Consider the following 19,474-nt stretch of genomic DNA (forward strand, 5'->3'; position numbering starts at 1 on the left):
GAGCGAGTGGCGGCCATCCGCCGCAGTAGACAAATATTTATGTTCCAGTGCAGGAACTAAAGTCCTGCGGGACATAGATATATGTCTTGGACCACATAAGTGGTTAAAACAGTTAGATAGCAAGCTTGCTGATCCTCTGCCTCTAATACTTTTAACCATAGACCCTGAACAAGCATGCAAATCAGATGTTTCTGACGAAAATCTAGATTAGATGCATGCTTATTTCAGGTGTTTAATTCAGACACTATTGCAGCCAAAGAGATTAGCAGGACTGCCAGGCAACTGGTATTGTTTAAAAGGTAATTAATATGGCAGACTCCATATCCAACTTCAGGTTCCCTTTAAGAAGGCAAAATTACATATAGCTTATTCACTGCAAAGGTTTCAGAATCAGAATCAGAATTTATTTCGCCAAGCACGGTTGGACCGTGCCCGGAATTGGGTTTGGCACATTGATTGGCACCGAGATAGTAATAATACAACATACAAGATGATACAGAGTACAACAGAACACGGGCGATGCAACAGAACAGGGGTAATTCAACATTTGCAGTAACAGAGGATAGTGAAACTAGTACAACCAGGCAAGCAGTAAGCAAGTAAGCAGGAGCGGCCGCAGCCGAAGTCAGGTATTAGTCCGTAGATGGAAGCAGGGTGGGGGGGTTAGAGGATTGGGAAGCGTTCAAGAGTCTAACGGCTGTGGGAAAAAAAGTGTTCATGCGCCTGGTAGTCTTGGCAGGGATGGACCGGAACCTCCGGCCCAGTTTGAGTCGGCTGAAAGAACTGTGACCAGGGTGGGAGGGGTCGCCCACAATTTTCAATGCTCTGTTACGCAGTCTGGTGTTATAGATGAGATTTAGAGGGGGGAGGGGTTTCCCAATAATCCTCTCCGCTGAGCTGATGACCCTCTGGAGTTTGTATCTGTCGCTGGCGGTGCAGCTAGCGAACCAGACCAGAATGGATGAGCAGAGGACCGACTCGATTGTAGCAGAGTAGAAGGACCTCAGAAGTTCATGGGCCATACCGAACTTCTTTAGTTGGCGAAGGAAGAAGAGTCTTTGTTGCGCCTTCCTCTGGGTTGCGGTAGTGTTTGCCCTCCAGGTCAGGTCATCAGAGATTGTTGTACCCAGGAGGCGGACATTGGGAACCCTAGCGACCTCGATGCCCTCAATGTATATCGGGGGAGGAATACTGGCGTGCTTCCTGAAATCGATGACCATCTCCACTGTTTTGGCAGTGTTAAGAACCAGCCCATTCTCGCTGCACCAATTGCAGATTCTGTCCACCTCCTTGCGGTAAGCCTGCTCATCGTTCTCGCTGACAAGGCCAATGATTGTGGTGTCGTCTGCAAATTTGATGATTTTGACAGAGTCATCTGTGGATATGCAGTTATTCGTGTATAGAGAGAACAGAAATGGTGACAAGACACAGCCTTGAGGGGCTCCAATGTTGGTCACTCTGGGTCTGGAGGATATGTCGCCCAGCTTAACAACCTGGGACCTGTTCGAGAGGAAGTCTATGATCCAGAGACCAAGAGTTGGATGGACATTTAGCTCTGAGAGATTGTCGTGCAGAATCCGAGGACAAAGCCAGAGCAAAGGCCTGGCTCTACTCGTCAGTTTTTTTGGTGCATTTTCGGCACAGGAAAACTGCAACCAATGGTTATCAAAGGACTAGTTCCCACTTGAATGCATTTTCACAGGCAGAAAAAAAGTTGACATCAATGCAAAACTGTCAGACAAGTCGTGCAGAAAAACTGACGCACAGAAAAACTGTGAAGACAGGCCCTAGCACATTCATTTTAAAGCCAGTAACACGTATTTGAATGTCAGTACAATCATTTCTCCAAGTCATTAAAAATGTGAGTTTTATAAATATCAAGCATTACAGTCAATAGGCAAATATGACAAACATATTCTGTATGGTTCTTATCCAGTCTGTATCACACCTGAAGCAAAAACTTTGATCGTTTTTAAAGCTTGCAAGAAAACGGTATACAGTCATTTAAAGAGATTCTGTAACAAAAATGTCATCCTTTTTTCTACTATCCTACAAGTTCCTAAACCTATTGTAATGTGCTCTAGCTTACTGCAGCACTTTCTACTATCACCATCTCTGTAATAAATCAATGTATCTTTCCCCTATCAGACTTGTCATCCTGTGTCTGGAAGGCTACCAACTCTTGCGTGCTGATCTGTTATGCACACCCCTCTCCAGGCCCCTCTATGCAAACTCCAGTGTGTGTGTGTTATTTACATAAGCCAGCAGCCTCTCTGCTCTCTTATCAGTGAGATAAGAAAGCTGGATAAAAATCCTCCTCTGTTAGGCTGTGAAAGAAGCTGGGCTGACACATATTGAGGAATTACAGACAGGGGCAGAGCTGTCTGCAGCCTGTCACTATTCAGTGGATGAGAGCTGCAGGGGGACAGAAGGTAAACACACAAATGATCTCTTGAGATTTAAAAGGAAGGCTGTATACAGCCTGCTTGTGTCTGGATGTATTTTCTATGTGTGGACATACTGTACATCAACCTACTTCCTGTTTTGGTGGCCATTTTGTTTGTTTATAAACAAACTTTTTAAATCTGTTTGTGACTACTTTTAATGTGGCGGGAAGCGGCGAAATTGTGACAGAGGGTAATAGGAGATGTCCCCTAACGCACTGGTATGTTTACTTTTGTGCGATTTTAACAATACAGATTCTCTTTAAGGCATTACCTAAAGCAAAGTTGGTGGTTTTGACAAAAATTATGGGTCACAAATTTATTTAAAATCAATTTTACAATTTTCATATACTGTATAGTTCTTTTGGTGATTTAGGCCTCGATTCACCATTGTCTTTGAGATAACTTTTTCCAGTTTGTTAAATTACCAATTTCGAAGTTTATCGATTTCTAGTTGTATTCATCAAGGTTTTTCGCGCATTCGGTGTGAATTCGATAAAATATCGATAACAATTCGGTAACGTGTCGATATTTCCATTTTACCGCGGTAATTTAACACAAGGCCATAAGATTCCTATGGAATTGTGGGTAAAAGGCAATGCTTTGAACACTACTAGCAACATTCTGAATAGGGCTTAACACCTGGACCAGGATTCTGGAAGTGGCTTGGGACAATCTCACAATTTCGCCAGCTGCGGCTTGATAGGAGCCTTTTCTAAAAAAAATATAGAGCAGCTAGCAAATTAGTTAACCCTGGCACTGCGTGTGTTCTCTTACAAGATGATTCAAGAGAAATACAGATGTCCTGTTATAGCAATAAATCTATTCTCTTGCAAATTGATATGGTTCTAGACCTTATTCTTGCCCTTCTGCGCCTTTGAATCACTTTCAGCTGATACATAACCACTTCAAATGGCTCCATCTTCTTCTCTGTCAGCAATGATCTGACAGGAATAACGACAGAGCAGTGAAGGAGATAACTAATCCTAAATGTAACACTAAACCAGGCCCACTTTCAATTTCATGAATTGCACTTTCTTCTGTTTTATCGCATCATTACCGCATCATTACCCAATGCTTGCTAACAGCTGTAGATAACTTTGATGAATCCTGAAATCAACTTATCGAGTTCGGTATTTTACCGAGCTGTCGGTAATTGATTCGATAAGTCTTGATGAATCGAGGCCCTAGTGTGTACAACATTAACCATTTCAGCCCGCGGAGATTTTTCACCTTATGCATCGGAGCAATTTTCACCTCCCATTCATTCGCTAATAACTTTATCACTACTTATCACAATTTATTGATCTATATCTTGTTTTTTCCGCCACTAATTAGGCTTTCTGTGGGTGGTAAATTTTGCTAAGAGCCACTTTACCGTAAATGCATTTTAACAGGATTAATAAGAAAAAATTGGAAAAAATTCATTATTTCTCAGTTTTCGGCCTTTATAGCTTTAAAATAATCCACGCTACCATAATTAAAACCTATGTATTTTATTTGCTCGTATGTCTCGGTTATTATACCATTTAAATTTTGTCCCTATCACAATGTATGGCGACAATATTTTATTTGGAAATAAAGGTGCATTGTTTCCGTTTTGCGTTCATCGCTATTTACAAGCTTATAATTTAAAAAATGTTTGTAGTATACCCCCTTCAAATGCATATTTAAAAAGTTCAGACCCTTTGGTAACTATTTATGTCTTTTTTTTTTTTTTCATGTAATTTTTTTTTTTTTTCCCATTAAAATTTTTATTTGGGGAATATTTTGGTGTGGGGCATAAACAGTTAATTTTTAATGTTGTTATCTGTGTAAATTGTAATGTTTAAAATGTGTAGCTGTAGTTTTACTATTTGGCCACAAAATGGCCACCTTAATTTTTGTTTTCCGTCCTTGTACTTCCTGCTAAGCGGAAGTACAAGGGCGATGCGAAACTCTCTCCGGGCAGAAGAACTGAAGCCTCACAGGTGAGCGCTTCGGTTTTTCTGCGGGGGAAAGGGATCGGTGATCGGGAACCATGTTCCCTTTCACTGATCCCAGGGCTACCGGGCGGCACAGCGGGGATGCGGGGGCGCGCCCGCGATCGCGGGCGGGAGCGCGCTCAAGCGCGGGAGCGCTGCAGAGCTGCCGCCCGGACGTGAGCTTCACGTCCGGGCGGCGGAAATGGTTAAAGGATCCCACAAGGCTGGAAATTAAAAAATTTGCATTTTTATCTTATTGCCTTCTAAAGCAATTTCATTTTTACCTTGCTTCCTTCAAAGACAGCTGTTTTTGTAAGACACATATTTTCCACTAAATCCTATGAGGTAAAATCAACATTTATCGCTGACCCCGAAAATGGAGTTTACATTGTTCTGACACTTCATAAAGTGGTGCTAAATGTGAGGAATCACATTCAAAAGAACTACTCACACTTCCAACAATAAAATAAATACAGAATGCTAGTGAAGCTGAAGCTGGTAAGGGATTTATTTATATGTTACATTTGGAGTTGATAAGGATTTTTTTTCTTTAACATTGAAGCTATCTCACGGTTTTATTTTTTTTTTTGTCTTCCTCTGAATCAACTGGGGTTTCTGAGACTGTGGGATGGGAAGTTTAATTATTTTTGTTTCATGCTTTGTACACATGCTACATTAGTTACATAGTCCACCAGGTAAAAAATAGGTACATTTCTGCCGTGAATCCTCAAAAATCCCAGATGAGCCAGAGGAAGGCAAAAAACCCCTCCAAAACGTACAAGTCTCTCTCTGCTGAGAACCTCTTAATGCAGCTCCCTCCTTTCGTGTCATCCCCCCACCTCTAGAGTGTAAGCCTTTGACAGGGCCCTCTCTCCTTGTGTATCATACATGATTGTGCACTCTACCCACAGAATAATGTGAACCCAGAACCACAGTTATACTGTAGTGGTCATTTGAGATTAACCCAGGAGGGTGAATTGCTGAAGTGGAGACTAAAGTTAATGCGGGAGACCTGCACACATGCTAAATTTTCACTTAAGATCATCATAGATGAAGAAAGTGAAGAAAATCTAACATTAACCTAACTTTCCTTTCTGGACAGTGCCTTTTTTTTTTTTTTTTTTACCAAACTATGCAACTTTTCTTACTTATTGTTATAAGGCAGATATTGCATACCTAATGCACCTAATGCTTATGACCATTTTCCAGTTTTTAATTTCATAGTATGGAAAGTTATGACTTCAATGTTATTTTTCTTTGCTCTGAAATTTCATTTCATTTCATTGTATGTGTATGGAGTGAGACTCAGGCCTGAGTCATAATTTGTGCCTCTTCCTTTGTCCCTGAGCTGTTCCTATTAGCTAGCTAATCTGTCCAACAAGAACAGAGAAAGCAATAACAACCTGATGGATTATCTGTTATAAGTAGTTGGCTGGTCACTGTGGGGCAGGATATTGTTAAATACTTAATCTAACCTGCCTAACATTAAATATCTAACTTTAAAGGGAACCTGAGACAGGGAGGATTAAAAAAAATATATTTATATACATACCTGGGGCTTCCTCCAGCCCCCTCCAGGCTGATTGGACCCTTGCTGTCCTCCTCCGCCTCCTGAATGGTCCGCAATTCGGCCCCCAAAAGTTCTCCGGTCTGCGGCATACCACGCATACTCGACCCCATTGCTGGGAGTATTCTGTGAGGACTCGCCACGACTAAAGTACTTTTGAGGCCGAATTGCAGATAATCCAGGAAGTGGAGAAGGAGGATGGGAAGGGAACGATCAGCTTGGAGGAGGCTGGAGGAAGCCCCAGGTATTTATATTTTTATTCTTTCCATCTCAGGTACACTTCTAACACTAGTGCATTTTTTGTTTCACTAACCCAAATTCATCTGAGCCTTATTTCAACCTTGACCTATTAAATAATCCTTAACACTAAACTTTGTCCATTATTATCCTGAAAAAAACCCAGACACTTTTATCTGACCATAATAACCCTTCCCTAACCTGGACAAACAGAACACTACCAACACTCCCCACAACTCTAACCTATGCTAGCTTAAAGAGAACCCGAGGTGGGCAGATTGGGGGCAGATGGGACACAGAGGTATGTTCTCTGCCTCATGACATGCCTCTGTGTTCCCACACCACCGCTCTCTGCCCCACTCCACCTCCGCACTATGGCCCCCCGAGGTTAGCGACAATATTTGTCGCTATCTCGGAGGTAAACACCGGAGAGGGATTCCCTGTTCAAAATGCAAGCCAGGGTTTCCAGTCTCTCCCTGGCTGTGCTCCCTGCCGCTCCCCCACCTCCTTGCACGCTGCGAGAGACACACGGTCCCTCCTAAAGTGAAAGTGGACCAGTGCAGCCCACAGGAGTGACGGGGAGCAGCTTTTTTTTTAGGCTACCTGATCCGCTTAGCCCCCCGGATCACGTAGCCTGCTTTTTTTTTTTTTTTTTTTTTAGCCACCCCAGGCTCTCTTTAAGCCTGCAACTACTACTTCTCTTGGTCCTTACAATACTTGCCACAGTGGATTAAATCTCCTAATAAGTAACCCAGCCTTGTATCAAAATGACCAGATGTTGAGAAATTGAGTTTTTGACCCCACCCTAACTCCCTTAAATGTTTGGCTGTAGTACTGCTTCACTAACTGAGAAGCTCAGGTTATTGGGTGATGAACTGGTGACTCGCAGCATTAATCTGCCCAATGTTCTTCCAGTAGATCTGTTGCCAGTCCCAGTTCAGATGAATCTTTTTGTCAATTGTCATAGATTTTAAGTATAAAGGCATCCCTCAGTACACATTACAATACCAGCAGAGAGGCAGAAATACACTATAGGGACTGGGATTTTTAGTATTAGGATGGGTACCTCCTGCTAGCACTTAGTCCATAATGTGACTTCTACATGCACATCAATCTCCATGATTGCTAGACTTTGTCACCAGAGCTTCTGCTGGGAGAGGTATTTGTAATAATTCTGAGATTCTTTGGGGAGAAATTCTCTCGGATGAGTGTTTTTGGCCTTTGAAAGGAAACTATCAATAAGCTGACACAGATAAATCCATCACAAGCCTGTCACCTTCAGCAAGAACCACAAAAGGCGATCTTTCTCCTGGGAAAGCCGCAGAGAGAGAAGGTTCAGTTTTCATGAGATCGTATTTCTGAGACTCAAGATACTTCAGCCCTCTGTGCTGGGGGATGACTTGCTCTCTACAAGCCTTTTGAAGTTCATTTAAGATTTTATTGAAGATGAAAAAGGGGCATTCTCTGGTAGGAAACCTGATCACAGAGACAATACCCTGCAGCCAGCGTGCGTAACCAGATCTGCTACTGAGTGCAACTTCCCTACACAAAGGAGGCCAAAAAATGGCTGCTGGATTTTAGTTACACTTAATGCCTATCAAACCACCTGACCAGTCCAAGCCTCTTCCTATGTGCTCAGATTAGGGGAGGATTGGATAGGCACAGGCATTTTACAGGGGATGTGTTTTTGGCTTTTGCACATCCTTTTTATTCATTTATTCTATTTTTTTTTACATGAGATATAACTTTTTCTGTGGCAGTCCACCTACTAATGTAATGCTAAACTTTTAAGGCATAAAAATGTCTGATATTTCTGAAGGTAATACCCTAATGCAATATAAAACATAAATAAATCCGGCACCATAGGTAAAAAATATCGCACTGCTTCACAAGAAAGTATTTAACACGCTGCATGTGCCTGCAATGCACACACAAAAAAGAAGAAAAAACCCCCAGGTGTAAAACCTTCTGTAATGTCTGATAGAATTACCTTTTGAATGTGTGGTACTGTAGGTTCACAATTTCCAGTGTGTTTGTGTATTTGCCGGTGCACCTGAGCAAAACAAAACCACATGGGTCTCAACAGTTGGTGAGGACCATGTAAAGGGTGGCTAGCAACCCCCCCCCCCCCCCCCCCCACCACCACCACCATCAATAAAAAAGGCCCCCAGCTCTTCACCACAATAAAATGGGTCTACTTGTTCAATTACTATTTAAATTACCAATTGTCATTACCATTTTTTTTTTTTTATTTAGAACAATTAATTGTTCTAAATAAAAAACAAACTTGAAAAAAAAAAAACACCAGCACCATTAATAATGTTAATAAAAGGACCCCCTCAATCCACATACCCTTCTATTCAGGCATCGTTGAGATCCTGGGAATGCTTCGTCAAACACCCTCCCCCCAAAAATGAAACTGTTCACCTACCAACCCCCATATCCGTTCTCGAACATTACACTTCTAATATTAACCTTCAACCCTGGAAAGATGCAGGTATCCTCCTCCTACAAGACCTGTTTTGCAACTCCAAACTCAAATTATTTTCAGACCTACAGAAACAATACAGGCTCTCTCACACCCAATTATTTACTTATCATAGAATCTTACACTTAATTAGCTATGAAAACATATCTCCCCCTGACATTCACCCTACTATTCTATCCATGCTAATCATGCAGGTCATCTAAAAGGGGGCACCTCTATCTGGTATAAATTCCTCAAACTCGACCCATCCTCCCCCCTCAACAAATATGCTAAGGTGTGGTCAGCAGACCTCAACTGCGAGATTAAAGTGACTAAATTAATCATGGCGAGTAGATTTATATCCAAAAATTCTTGCTGCAACTCCTAACTTGAACTAACCAAAAAAATCGTATATAAGTGGTATAGAACACCCAGGCAACTCGCCTCTTTCTCCTCTTCCAGCTCTGCCATTTGCTGGAAATGTAACTCCTCTTTGGGCACATACCTCCATATGTTTTGCCAATGCCCTCTGGTTACCAACCTTTGGTCTACAGTTAAAAATCAGATACGTAGCATCCACAATCCCAGCTTCAAGCTCACTCCCGAGTTGGCGCTTCTATTGATGGATGTTAATCAATTTTCTCCTAACATCCGTCCCGCAATTCTCCACCTAATACTGGGGGCTCTGTCCCTAATCACCTTAAACTGGAAATTCCAAGATGAGACACCACCATACCAGCTCCTAACGTACACAAGAAATAATTTACAGATGGAACAAAAAATAAGAACCAGACTAGGCCTGCCATGTTCCAATTTCTATTTCCCCTCAGTATGGTCTAACTCCGGATCAATTTGATACCTGGATCTCTCCGCCCCAAAACTCTACTTATCTACCTTAACCTCTCCCCCAAACAAAGAGACATAGGAGACCTACACAAACTCCCTATGGTCAAGGTTAGGCACAATAAACAGTCATCCTACACCTACCCCCCTTTATGGTACACAAAATAGTTATGTACAGTGGTGTGAAAAACTATTTGCCCCCTTCCTGATTTCTTATTCTTTTGCATGTTTGTCACACTTAAATGTTTCTGCTCATCAAAAACCATTACCGTATATACTGGCGTATAAGGCGACTGGGCGTATAAGACGACCCCCCAACTTTTCCTCTTACAATATACAGTTTGGGGTATACTCGCCGTATAAGACTACCCCTGTCTGTGAGCGAGCATGCCGGGTGCCAGGCAGAGTTGTAAATACCGTACTTATGGTGCAGTCCCCTGGTTAATAGATCGCATTCTCCGCCTAATTGCTCCTTGCGAGCAGCCGCTCGCACGGGTGCAGTGCCTCTTCCGGGGTCACCTGACTGGTGATGCGTGCGCTCCACTGATGACGCTCATGGAAGAGCCCGGCAATCTCTTCTATGAGCGTCATCAGTGGAGCGCACGCATCACCAGTCAGGTGACCCCGGAAGAGGCACTGCACCCGTGCGAGCGGCTGCTCGCAAGGAGCAATTAGGCGGAGAATGCGATCTATTAACCAGGGGACTGCACCATAAGTACGGTATTTACAACTCTGCCTGGCACCCGGCACCCTCCTGACTGACATCCGGCGTATAAGACGACCCCCGACTTTTCAGAAGATTTTTAGGGGTTAAAAAGTCGTCTTATACGCCAGTATATACGGAAACTATTAGTCAAAGTTAACCTAATTGAACACAAAATGCAGTTTTAAATGATGTTTTTTATTATTAAGTGAGAAAAAAAAACCCAAAATCTACATGGCCCTGTGTGAAAAAGTGATTGCCCCCCTTGTTAAAAAATAACTTAAAGGTGGTTTATTACACCTGAGTTCAATTTCTGTAGTCACCCCCAGGCCTGATTACTGCCACACCTGTTTCAATCAAGAAATCACTTAAATAGGAGCTATCTGATACAGAGAAGTAGACCAAAAGCACCGCAAAAGCTAGACATCATGCCAAGATCCAAAGAAATTCAGGAACAAATGAGAACAAAAGTACTGTAATTGAAATCTATCAGTCTGGTAAAGGTTATAAGGCCATTTCTAAAGCTTTGGGACTCCAGCAAACCACAGTGAGAGCCATTATCCACAAATGGCAAAAACATGGAACAGTGATGAACCTTCCCAGGAGTGGCCGGCCGACCAAAATTACCCCAAGAGCGCAGAGAAAACTCATCCGAGAGGCCACAAAAGACCCTAGGACAACATCTAAAGAACTGCAGGCCTCACTTGCCTCAATTAAGGTCAGTGTTCACGACTCCACCATAAGAAAGAGACTGGGCAAAAACGGCCTGCATGGAAGATATCCAAGGTGCAAACCACTTTTAAGCAAAAAGAACATTAAGGCTCGTCTCAATTTTGCTAAAAAAAACATCTCAATGATTGCCAAGACTTTTGGGAAAATACCTTGTGGACCGACGAGACAAAAGTTGAACTTTTTGGAAGGTGCGTGTCTCGTTACATCTGGCGTAAAAGTAACACAGCATTTCAGCAAAAGAACATCATACCAACAGTAAAATATGGTGGTGGTAGTGTGATGGTCTTGGGTTGTTTTGCTGCTTCAGGACCTGGAAGGCTTGCTGTGATAGATGGAACCATGAATTCTACTGTCTGCCAAAAAATCCTGAAGGAGAATGTCTGGCCATCTGTTCGTCAACTCAAGCTGAAGCGATCTTGGGTGCTGCAGCAGGACAATGACACAAAACACACCAGCAAATTCACCTCTGAATGGCTGAAGAAAAACAAAATGAAGACTTTGGAGTGGCCTAGTCAAAGTCCTGACCTGAATCCTATTGAGATGTTGTGGCATGACCTTAAAAAGGCGGTTTATGCTAGAAAACCCTCAAATAAAGCTGAATTACAACAATTCTGCAAAGATGAGTGGGCCAAAATTCCTCCAGAGCACTGTAAAAGACTCATTGCAAGTTATCGCAAACGCTTGATTGCAGTTATTGCTGCTAAGGGTGTCCCAACCAGTTATTAGGTTCAGGGGGCAATTTCTTTTTCACACAGGGCCATGTAGGTTTTGAGTTTTTTTTCTCACTAAATAATAAAAAACATCATTTAAAACAGCATTTTGTGTTCAACTATGTTATCTTTGACTAATAGTTAACGGTTTTTGATGAGCAGAAACATTTAAGTGTGACTAACATGCAAAAGAATAAGAAATCAGGAAGGGGGCAAATAGTTTTTCACACCACTGTATCTGTGTTTCAATAGATAGAGTGTTAGTTAGTTAAATATTCAGTTTCTACGTTAGCCTTAGTCATTCCTAGATCCTCTGTTAATCTGTAATTTATAGAATATACTGTACACCAGGCCTGAATATACAAGCAATAAAATAAAGTCTCTTGTCATGCTATCCGATATATATAGTGGGGGCCCGTTCTGGCCCACTGATTCGCTAGACTACATTCATATACATTTCTAAAATAGGATACGCTCTTCCTGGCTACCTAATAGGTTATGTAAACGCCCGTCCAGAGTCTATCATAAGACCCATCACTATTATTACTATTACTATTATCAGTATTATACTGACGCTCACGCTATGTTACACTGTCATCACTGAAATGTATATACTTTTGCTATTCACTATTTTATAATAATACCTTGGCCTAATATTAAAGTTAAATTGCCTCATGTATATATATACTGAAAAAAAAAAATAATGTTAATAAAAGAACACATTTGTTTTTAAAGGGTAACCGAGGTAACGTGACATGATGACGAGATAAACGTGTGTACAGTGCAAAACATATTAATAACCAGACTGCTTATTTTAATTTTGCTACCTGAAAGGATAAATTATTAGACATACAAGTGACAGTGTCTGTCTTGTTGGTACCTTTTCTGGAATATAGTAAACCTCCCTGATATGCAAATTACAACCATAAAGTTTCCCTGGCAGAATACAACTTCAGAGGGCAGGGGAGAGATAGAAACATGTCAATAGTTCATGTATTTTCATTCTGGGACACTTAATAGACTGGCATTTAGCAGAGGCAATAAAACATTGAATCTACTTTGTAAATGTTTAAATATATACAGTATATATATATATATATATATATATATATATATATATATATATACATATATATATATGGAATATCTACAAAAAAGTCATTTTAGGAGTAGGAGGATAAATACAATTGTTTCTCACATTAGTTTATTTCAACCCCAGGTTCACGTTTAACCTGTTGCCGACTGCTCCACGCCAATTGCGTGCAGTGCGGCAGCCCCAGGACCACTCCACGACCATTGGCGTGAACGGCCGTCTATGGGGCTAGCAGGAGATCGCGCGCATCTCCTGCTCGGGGGGGGGCGGAGCTCCGCCCCGCCTTCAGTCTTTGAGCGGCGATTGACGCTTGGGAGACTTTAGACGGTGAAACCGCCATCTAATTACTTTGTACAGCGCTGCGATCTACAGCAGCGCTGTACTGGGACACTGGGAAGCGATCTGCTGTGATAGGCTGAAGCCTATCACAGCCGATCGCGCTGATAGGCTGGCGGGGCGAGGGTGGGAGGGAGGGTTATACAGTTAATTAAAAAAAGTAAGATTTATTGAAAAATAACATAAATATTTATAAAAAAAACAAACAAACACTGGGGGGGGGGGGGCATCAGACCCCACCAACAGAGAGCTCTGTTGGTGGGGAGAAAAGGAGGGGGGGGGAATCACTTGTGTGCTGTGTTGTACGGCCCTGCAGCTTTGCCTTAAAGCTGCAGTGGCCTATTTAACTAAAAATGGCCTGGTCACTAGGGGGGGTTAACACTGCGGTCCTCAAGTTGTTAACTATTTTGGCCTTTTGGTTGTATAATATACGTCCAAAAAGTACTATTTACATCCCACCCTCCCAAAAATACCCAAATAAAATATTTAATAAAAAACAAAAAAAAATTACAATAAAAAAAAACGTAAATATTTACCTTAGGGTTTAAACTTCTTAAATATCCATGTAAAGATAAAATATTTCTATTTTTTTATAAGCTTGTAAATAGTGATGGATGCAAATGGGAAAAATGCACTTTTATTTCCAAATAAAATATTGTCGCCATACATTGAGATAGAAACATAATTTAAAGAAAATCTGTAACGAAAAATCCTCCCCTAGGGGGTACTCACCTCGGGTAGGGGAAGCCTCCGGTTCCTATTGAAGCTTCCCCCGTCCTCCTCGGTCCCACGGTGGCGGCGAAAATCCTCCCGGAGCGGGGGCGATGTAAATATTTACCTTTTGGTTCCAGAGCAGGCGCAGTATCCGCTCCTTCCCACGGAGATCGGCGGAAATAGCCGATCTCCGTCGGGCCACTCTACTGCGCAGGCGCAAGTCGCCTGCGCAGTAGAGTGGACCAGACGGAGATCGGCTATTTGCAGCAAAAGAGCCGCAACAGCACCCCCGCTGGAGCCTGGAAAGGTAAATATTGAACAGGCTGTCGGGTCTGTCGGGCCGCTGTTCGGGGGGCTGCAGCGAGACCCCCGTGGGACAGAGGAGGACGGGGAAAGCCTCATTAGGATCCGGAGGCTTCCCCCTCCTGAGGGGAGTACCCCCCAGGGGACATTTTTCTTTTTACAATGTCTCTTTAAACGGTGTAATACCCGAGACTATTAGGCAAATACAATACATGGGTTTTAATTATGGAGGCATGTATTATTTTGAAACTATAATGGCTGAAAACTGAGAAATAATGAATTTTTTTCAGTTTTTTCTCTTACTCTTCCTGTTAAAATGCATTTACAGTAAAGTAGCTCTTAGCAAAATGTACCACCCAAAGAAAGCCACAAAGACCGTATATCTGAATTTTTGTTAGGGCTTCCACTGGTTCACTTATCTAGGGTGTTGATTTTTTTTTTCTTTTTAACCCTTTTTTAGGAAGAGGGGTCAAAAATTATTTTTATGCATTTATATAGCATGGACATCTTCCACAGTGCATTGCAGAGTACATATTCCTTTAATCGTTTCCCAGAGGAGTTCACCTTTACAATAACTAATCCAAGAAAATATGGTCCTGTGTTTTGTAGAGAGCTTTTCCTTGCTCACTTGGAAATTAGGAAAGAAAATCTCAGAGCAGAATCTCTCATCGAATCTTACACAATCACATACAAGTCAAGTATAAAGTCAAAACCCAAAAAGTTTTACAAATATATAAACTCTAAACAAGAAGGTAAAAAATATAGGACTTTTACAAGATCAGGCAGAAATTTTGATTGTGGAGGACCTAGCTAAAGCAGAAATTTTAAACGCTTGCTTTGCTTCTGTCTTTACCAATGTGGTGCCTTTAGCTCATAATACGGCCCTAGGTTGTTCCTAATCTACCTCATTCAGCATAAATTGCCTAACACAGGAAAATGTGCAGGCACAATTGAATAAGATTAAGACAATGAACCTGGCCCAGATGACATCCACCCCCGGGTATTAAAGGAGTTATTGATAAGCCCCTTTATCTTATTTCCTGTGAGTCTCTTTCAAGTGGGTCAGTTCCTTATGACTGGCACAGAGCTGATGTTTTCCGCTTATTCAAGAAGGAAAAAAAAATCAAAGCCAGGAAACTATAGACCTGTAAGCTTAACATCAGTTGTGTGTAAATTGTTTGAAGGTATCCTAAAGGATTCTATACAAAATTATGTAGCACAGAATAATTTTATTTCAAATCAAGCATGGTTTTACTAAAGACAGGTCCTGTCTCAACAACATGCTCAGCTTTAAGAAGTAGTGAATGAAAATTTAGATCTTATTTGGCTGTTAAAGACTACAGTGGCCTCAATTCACTAAGCTTTATCAAACTTTTTATCAAACGTTTGATAATTTACCTCATGGGTAAAATCTAATTTTGAATTCACTAAGGTGTTATAGATTTATTGAATGTTTTATCGATAAAACATTCTATAAACATATAACACCTTAGTGAGCTCAAAATTAGATTTTACCCATGAGGTAAATTATCAAAAGTTTGATAAAGTGTTTGATAAAGCTTAGTGAAGAGGCTAATATCTGCAATAATAATTTCCAAGCTGGTCACTGTGCATCTTCTTCAGTTTTAGGGGTGCAAGCACCAAACCTTCCACACTCTGTCTTGTAGCAGATTAGGTTCCTGCTGCTGGAGAAAGCTGCAGGTGAATATCAAATCTTCTTCTGTTCAGATTTCTGGTTTACTTTAACTACTTTAGCCTCCTGTACTAGCTACGCCCAGGAGGCCCTGTGCGCGTCCGCGCGCTCCCGCGGCCGATCGCACGCGTGCACACGCACCCCCGGCCGCGGTTCGTTAGCCTGGCAATCAGTGAATCGGGCTATGGTGCCCGATCACTGATTCCTCTCCCCCGCTGAAAAAGCGACAGCTTCTCTCGGAAGCTTCGCTTTTTCTGGCTGTAACGTACCCCATGCGTCGCTCTAAGCGTGTGTTACGTTTAGAGTGACGTCATGTAAACAAACTCATGGCCGCCATCTTGTGGCCAAAAAGTAAAACTACAACTAAAAGTGAAAAAAATAAAACTCAAGACACATTTATATTATAAAACTATGGTTTACCTTCCACCCTCCCAAAAATACCCAAATAAAATGTTTAATACAAAAAAAAACATTACAATAAAAAAAAAAAAACATGTAAATATTTACCTAAGGGTCTAAACTTTTTAAATATCAATGTAAAGATGAAATATTTCTATTTTTTTTTTAATTTTAAACTTGTAAATAGTGATAGATGCAAAACGGAAAAATTGCACCTTTATTTCCAAATAAAATATTGTCGCCATACATTGTGATAGGGACATAATTTTAACGGTGTAATAACCGGGACATATGGGCAAATACAATACGTGAGTTTTAATTATGGAGGCATGTATTATTTTAAAACTATAATGGCTGAAAACTGAGAAAAAATGATTTTTTTTTCTTATTCTTCCTGTTAAAAGGCATTTACAGTAAAGTGGCTTTTAGCAAAATGTACCCCCCAAAGAAAGCCTAATTTGTGGCGGAAAAAACAAGATATAGATCAGTTCATTGTGATAAGTAGTGATAAAGTTATAGGCTAATGAATGGAAGGTGAAAATAGCTCAGATGCATAAAGTGAAAACGACTGAAGGCTGAAGTGGTTAAATAAGCAGACTTCAGCTTGCCTAGGAATATTAAGAGCTTGCATCTCACTATCAGTCAGAGATGCTCTCAATCACATTGATGAGTCGAACAGTAAACCCACAGGTCACATCAGACTCTTAGTGAATCTAAATAAGCCAACCTGAGAGGGGTTGGGTTAGTTTAAAATAAGATTGATGTAATTTCAGTACAATATCCACAGTCTTCATTCTTTAGAACATAAAATGCTAGTACTATGTTAACGTGGATCTCTCAGTACTGACATGGGTACCTACCTCTTTCCGTTCTCCTGTTTTACTCCTTCCAGACTGGTGACACCTGGATCCTGCAGAGCCCCGAGATGAGCTGCTTCCTGATGTGGAGTAGTTACTGGATATCTGACTCCTGGACAGGAAGTTGGGTTTATTGTATGGAATGATCTCTTCATCTTAAAGTAAAAAAGGTAAATATTATCATCCATAATTTTTAATTCAGTCCACAGAGCACTAAGCACATGCAGTATTGGTACACATGGAAAGAAATCAGAAAGCATAAATTTTAAACTTCAATTTTGTTTCTTCCTTACTTTCTATTGAACATGTCTGTCCCCTCAAAAGCATGCATTAGAAACATTTTCGTAAATTGGTCCATAAAAATTATATTAGTATAATAACGTCCTACAAAAACTGCTGAATCTACATTTTTAATATATTCTTTATAACTGCTGTAGCCATCTGGTTTATTCATGTGATCTAAGATGACTGTGAAGAGAACCACAATCTGTACACAGTGGATCTGTCTCTGCATACTAAGCCTGTGATTTGTGCTGCAATGCTGAATTAGGCCGCTTTTACACTTAATCAGTTGCTCTCAGTTATAACTGAAAGAAAATGGATTTTCAAAGTAATGTCCATGTTTTGCTATGGCTCCGTTCCCACTATACATGCTTTAACTGAAAGCGTTTTCACAATGCACTGCTATGGAAAAAACGTATACCAGTGCACACTAACACATTAAGCATTAAGTGTAAAAGGGCCCTAAGCCTTTACATAGTCCACAAAGACAAAATACCAAAAGCAGAACAATTTGCTTTACCCTCTCTGTTGTGAAGTAGGTGTGTTGCGGCCCCCCTGTGCTGTCCCGCAGCCGATCTCCTCTCCATTGAGGATGTAGTATTTGTGTCTCTCTCCAACGAGGATGCTGAACATTCCATGCGGAGGGAACATAGATCCTCCTCTGCAGGAGGGGGCTCTGGAGGTGGTGGGAGATCTGGGAAGGAAACAAAATGCTTTATGTCTAACAATATAGTATGATAAAACTAAAAGAAGTTTAAAAGGATCAGCCCACCCAAAAGTGAAATTTGGCTATAGGTGAAGCCTGGTGACCTACGTTTTTACTTTCTCTGGGAACTCCATGAGTGAGATCACCGTGGTTGCCTTGCAAGTCTGCAATCTACATAAACTAAATGTGTGGGGTTCCCATAATGGCAGAAGCACAGAAATGTCATCAACAGTATCCACGAAGATGTTGAAAAAGAAAAAAACCTTTTTGTTGAGAAACACTCCAGTATCCAGTAAGTTTCCCTTACATTCCATAGTTTATGTACACCTCTATCTTTTCACATATGACCCAGCTACCTCCAAATTCCGCAGATTCCCATCTGATAGTAACTGTACATAGGAAACTCTATCCACTGAGTGAGTGGGGTGCAGGCTGCTAGTCACTGTCAGATGTAACTGATACAGCAGATTGAATAACAAGTGGGTTTTAATTATGGCTCTTCCCTGAGGTGGTGAGAGGTCTCTAAAACCTCAGATTCCTGTATTGTAGTGATGTGTTTCATCTGCTGTACACAGAACTCAGTCCACAGAAGAAGTGAATGATATCTATGTGTTAGACTGGGTGGTCAAACACTGGTTAATGGAATGCTTATATGGTTTCTTCTCATGATACACCGTATATACTGAAGTATAAGTCGACCCGCCAACTTACTATAAAAAAAGAGGTAAAAATCGCTGACCCGAGTATAAGTCAAGGGTAGGAAATCCAGTGTGTGCCCCCCGCCAGAGTGGAAGCAGTATGTGTTGGGGATGACCCCCCCCCCCCCCGTTTCACCATATAAAAAAAAAAACAGTAGTAGTTATAGGGATTGCTATTACTATAGTAAAACCTCCTCCCCAGCACTGACACAGAGGTCTGAATAAAGGTATGCTACAGACTAATGTTTAATGGGTTTCTTGTGGAAATCCCTTTCCCCCTCCCACCTCCACCATTCTAGAAGTCCTGGGCATTGCTGAATAGGGTTCATAAATGAGACGCAAATAATTGTGAGTTAATGCAGGATTATGCACATTTTTTTATGCAAATGTATGCAGCATGAATAATTATCAATCAATTCCTGCCAAGGTGGAATCTGATTGGTTCAAACTGTGGTAATCTGCATTGAAAATGTGCATAATCCTCTATCAACTCTGAATTATTTGCTTCTCACTTACCATCCCTACTGCTTAGGTTAAATCTTCTGATATGCACATTTTCTTCGAGCACATCTCTCAAGTACCTCTAATTTGTGCAGCTTCTATCTAATGGCAGCTTGATACACTTTGACATCAATGAGGTACAGTAGCAGGGCTGGGCAGAGGCAGAGGCGAGAGAGGCTCCAGCCTCAGGGTGCAGTGTAGGAGACAGCACACAACTCAATCAGC

At 41.3% G+C, this 19,474-nt stretch overlaps 1 protein-coding gene across 3 annotated transcripts in view; it reads right to left on the reverse strand.

Moving 5' to 3' along the window:
* The window catches only part of ROBO3 (roundabout guidance receptor 3), a 661,476-nt gene that overhangs the window by 20,661 nt on the left and 621,341 nt on the right, over positions 1-19,474 (reverse strand). For all 3 annotated transcript variants that reach the window (XM_068240266.1, XM_068240267.1, XM_068240268.1), the window contains exons 26-27: positions 17,865-18,038; positions 17,066-17,217 (exon numbers count right to left, since the gene is read on the reverse strand). In XM_068240266.1, coding sequence (XP_068096367.1) covers positions 17,066-17,217; positions 17,865-18,038 — 326 coding nt within the window. The remainder of the gene's footprint in view (positions 1-17,065; positions 17,218-17,864; positions 18,039-19,474) is intronic.

This window comes from Hyperolius riggenbachi, chromosome 6, assembly GCF_040937935.1.
Source record: "Hyperolius riggenbachi isolate aHypRig1 chromosome 6, aHypRig1.pri, whole genome shotgun sequence".
Lineage (NCBI taxonomy): Eukaryota > Metazoa > Chordata > Amphibia > Anura > Hyperoliidae > Hyperolius > Hyperolius riggenbachi.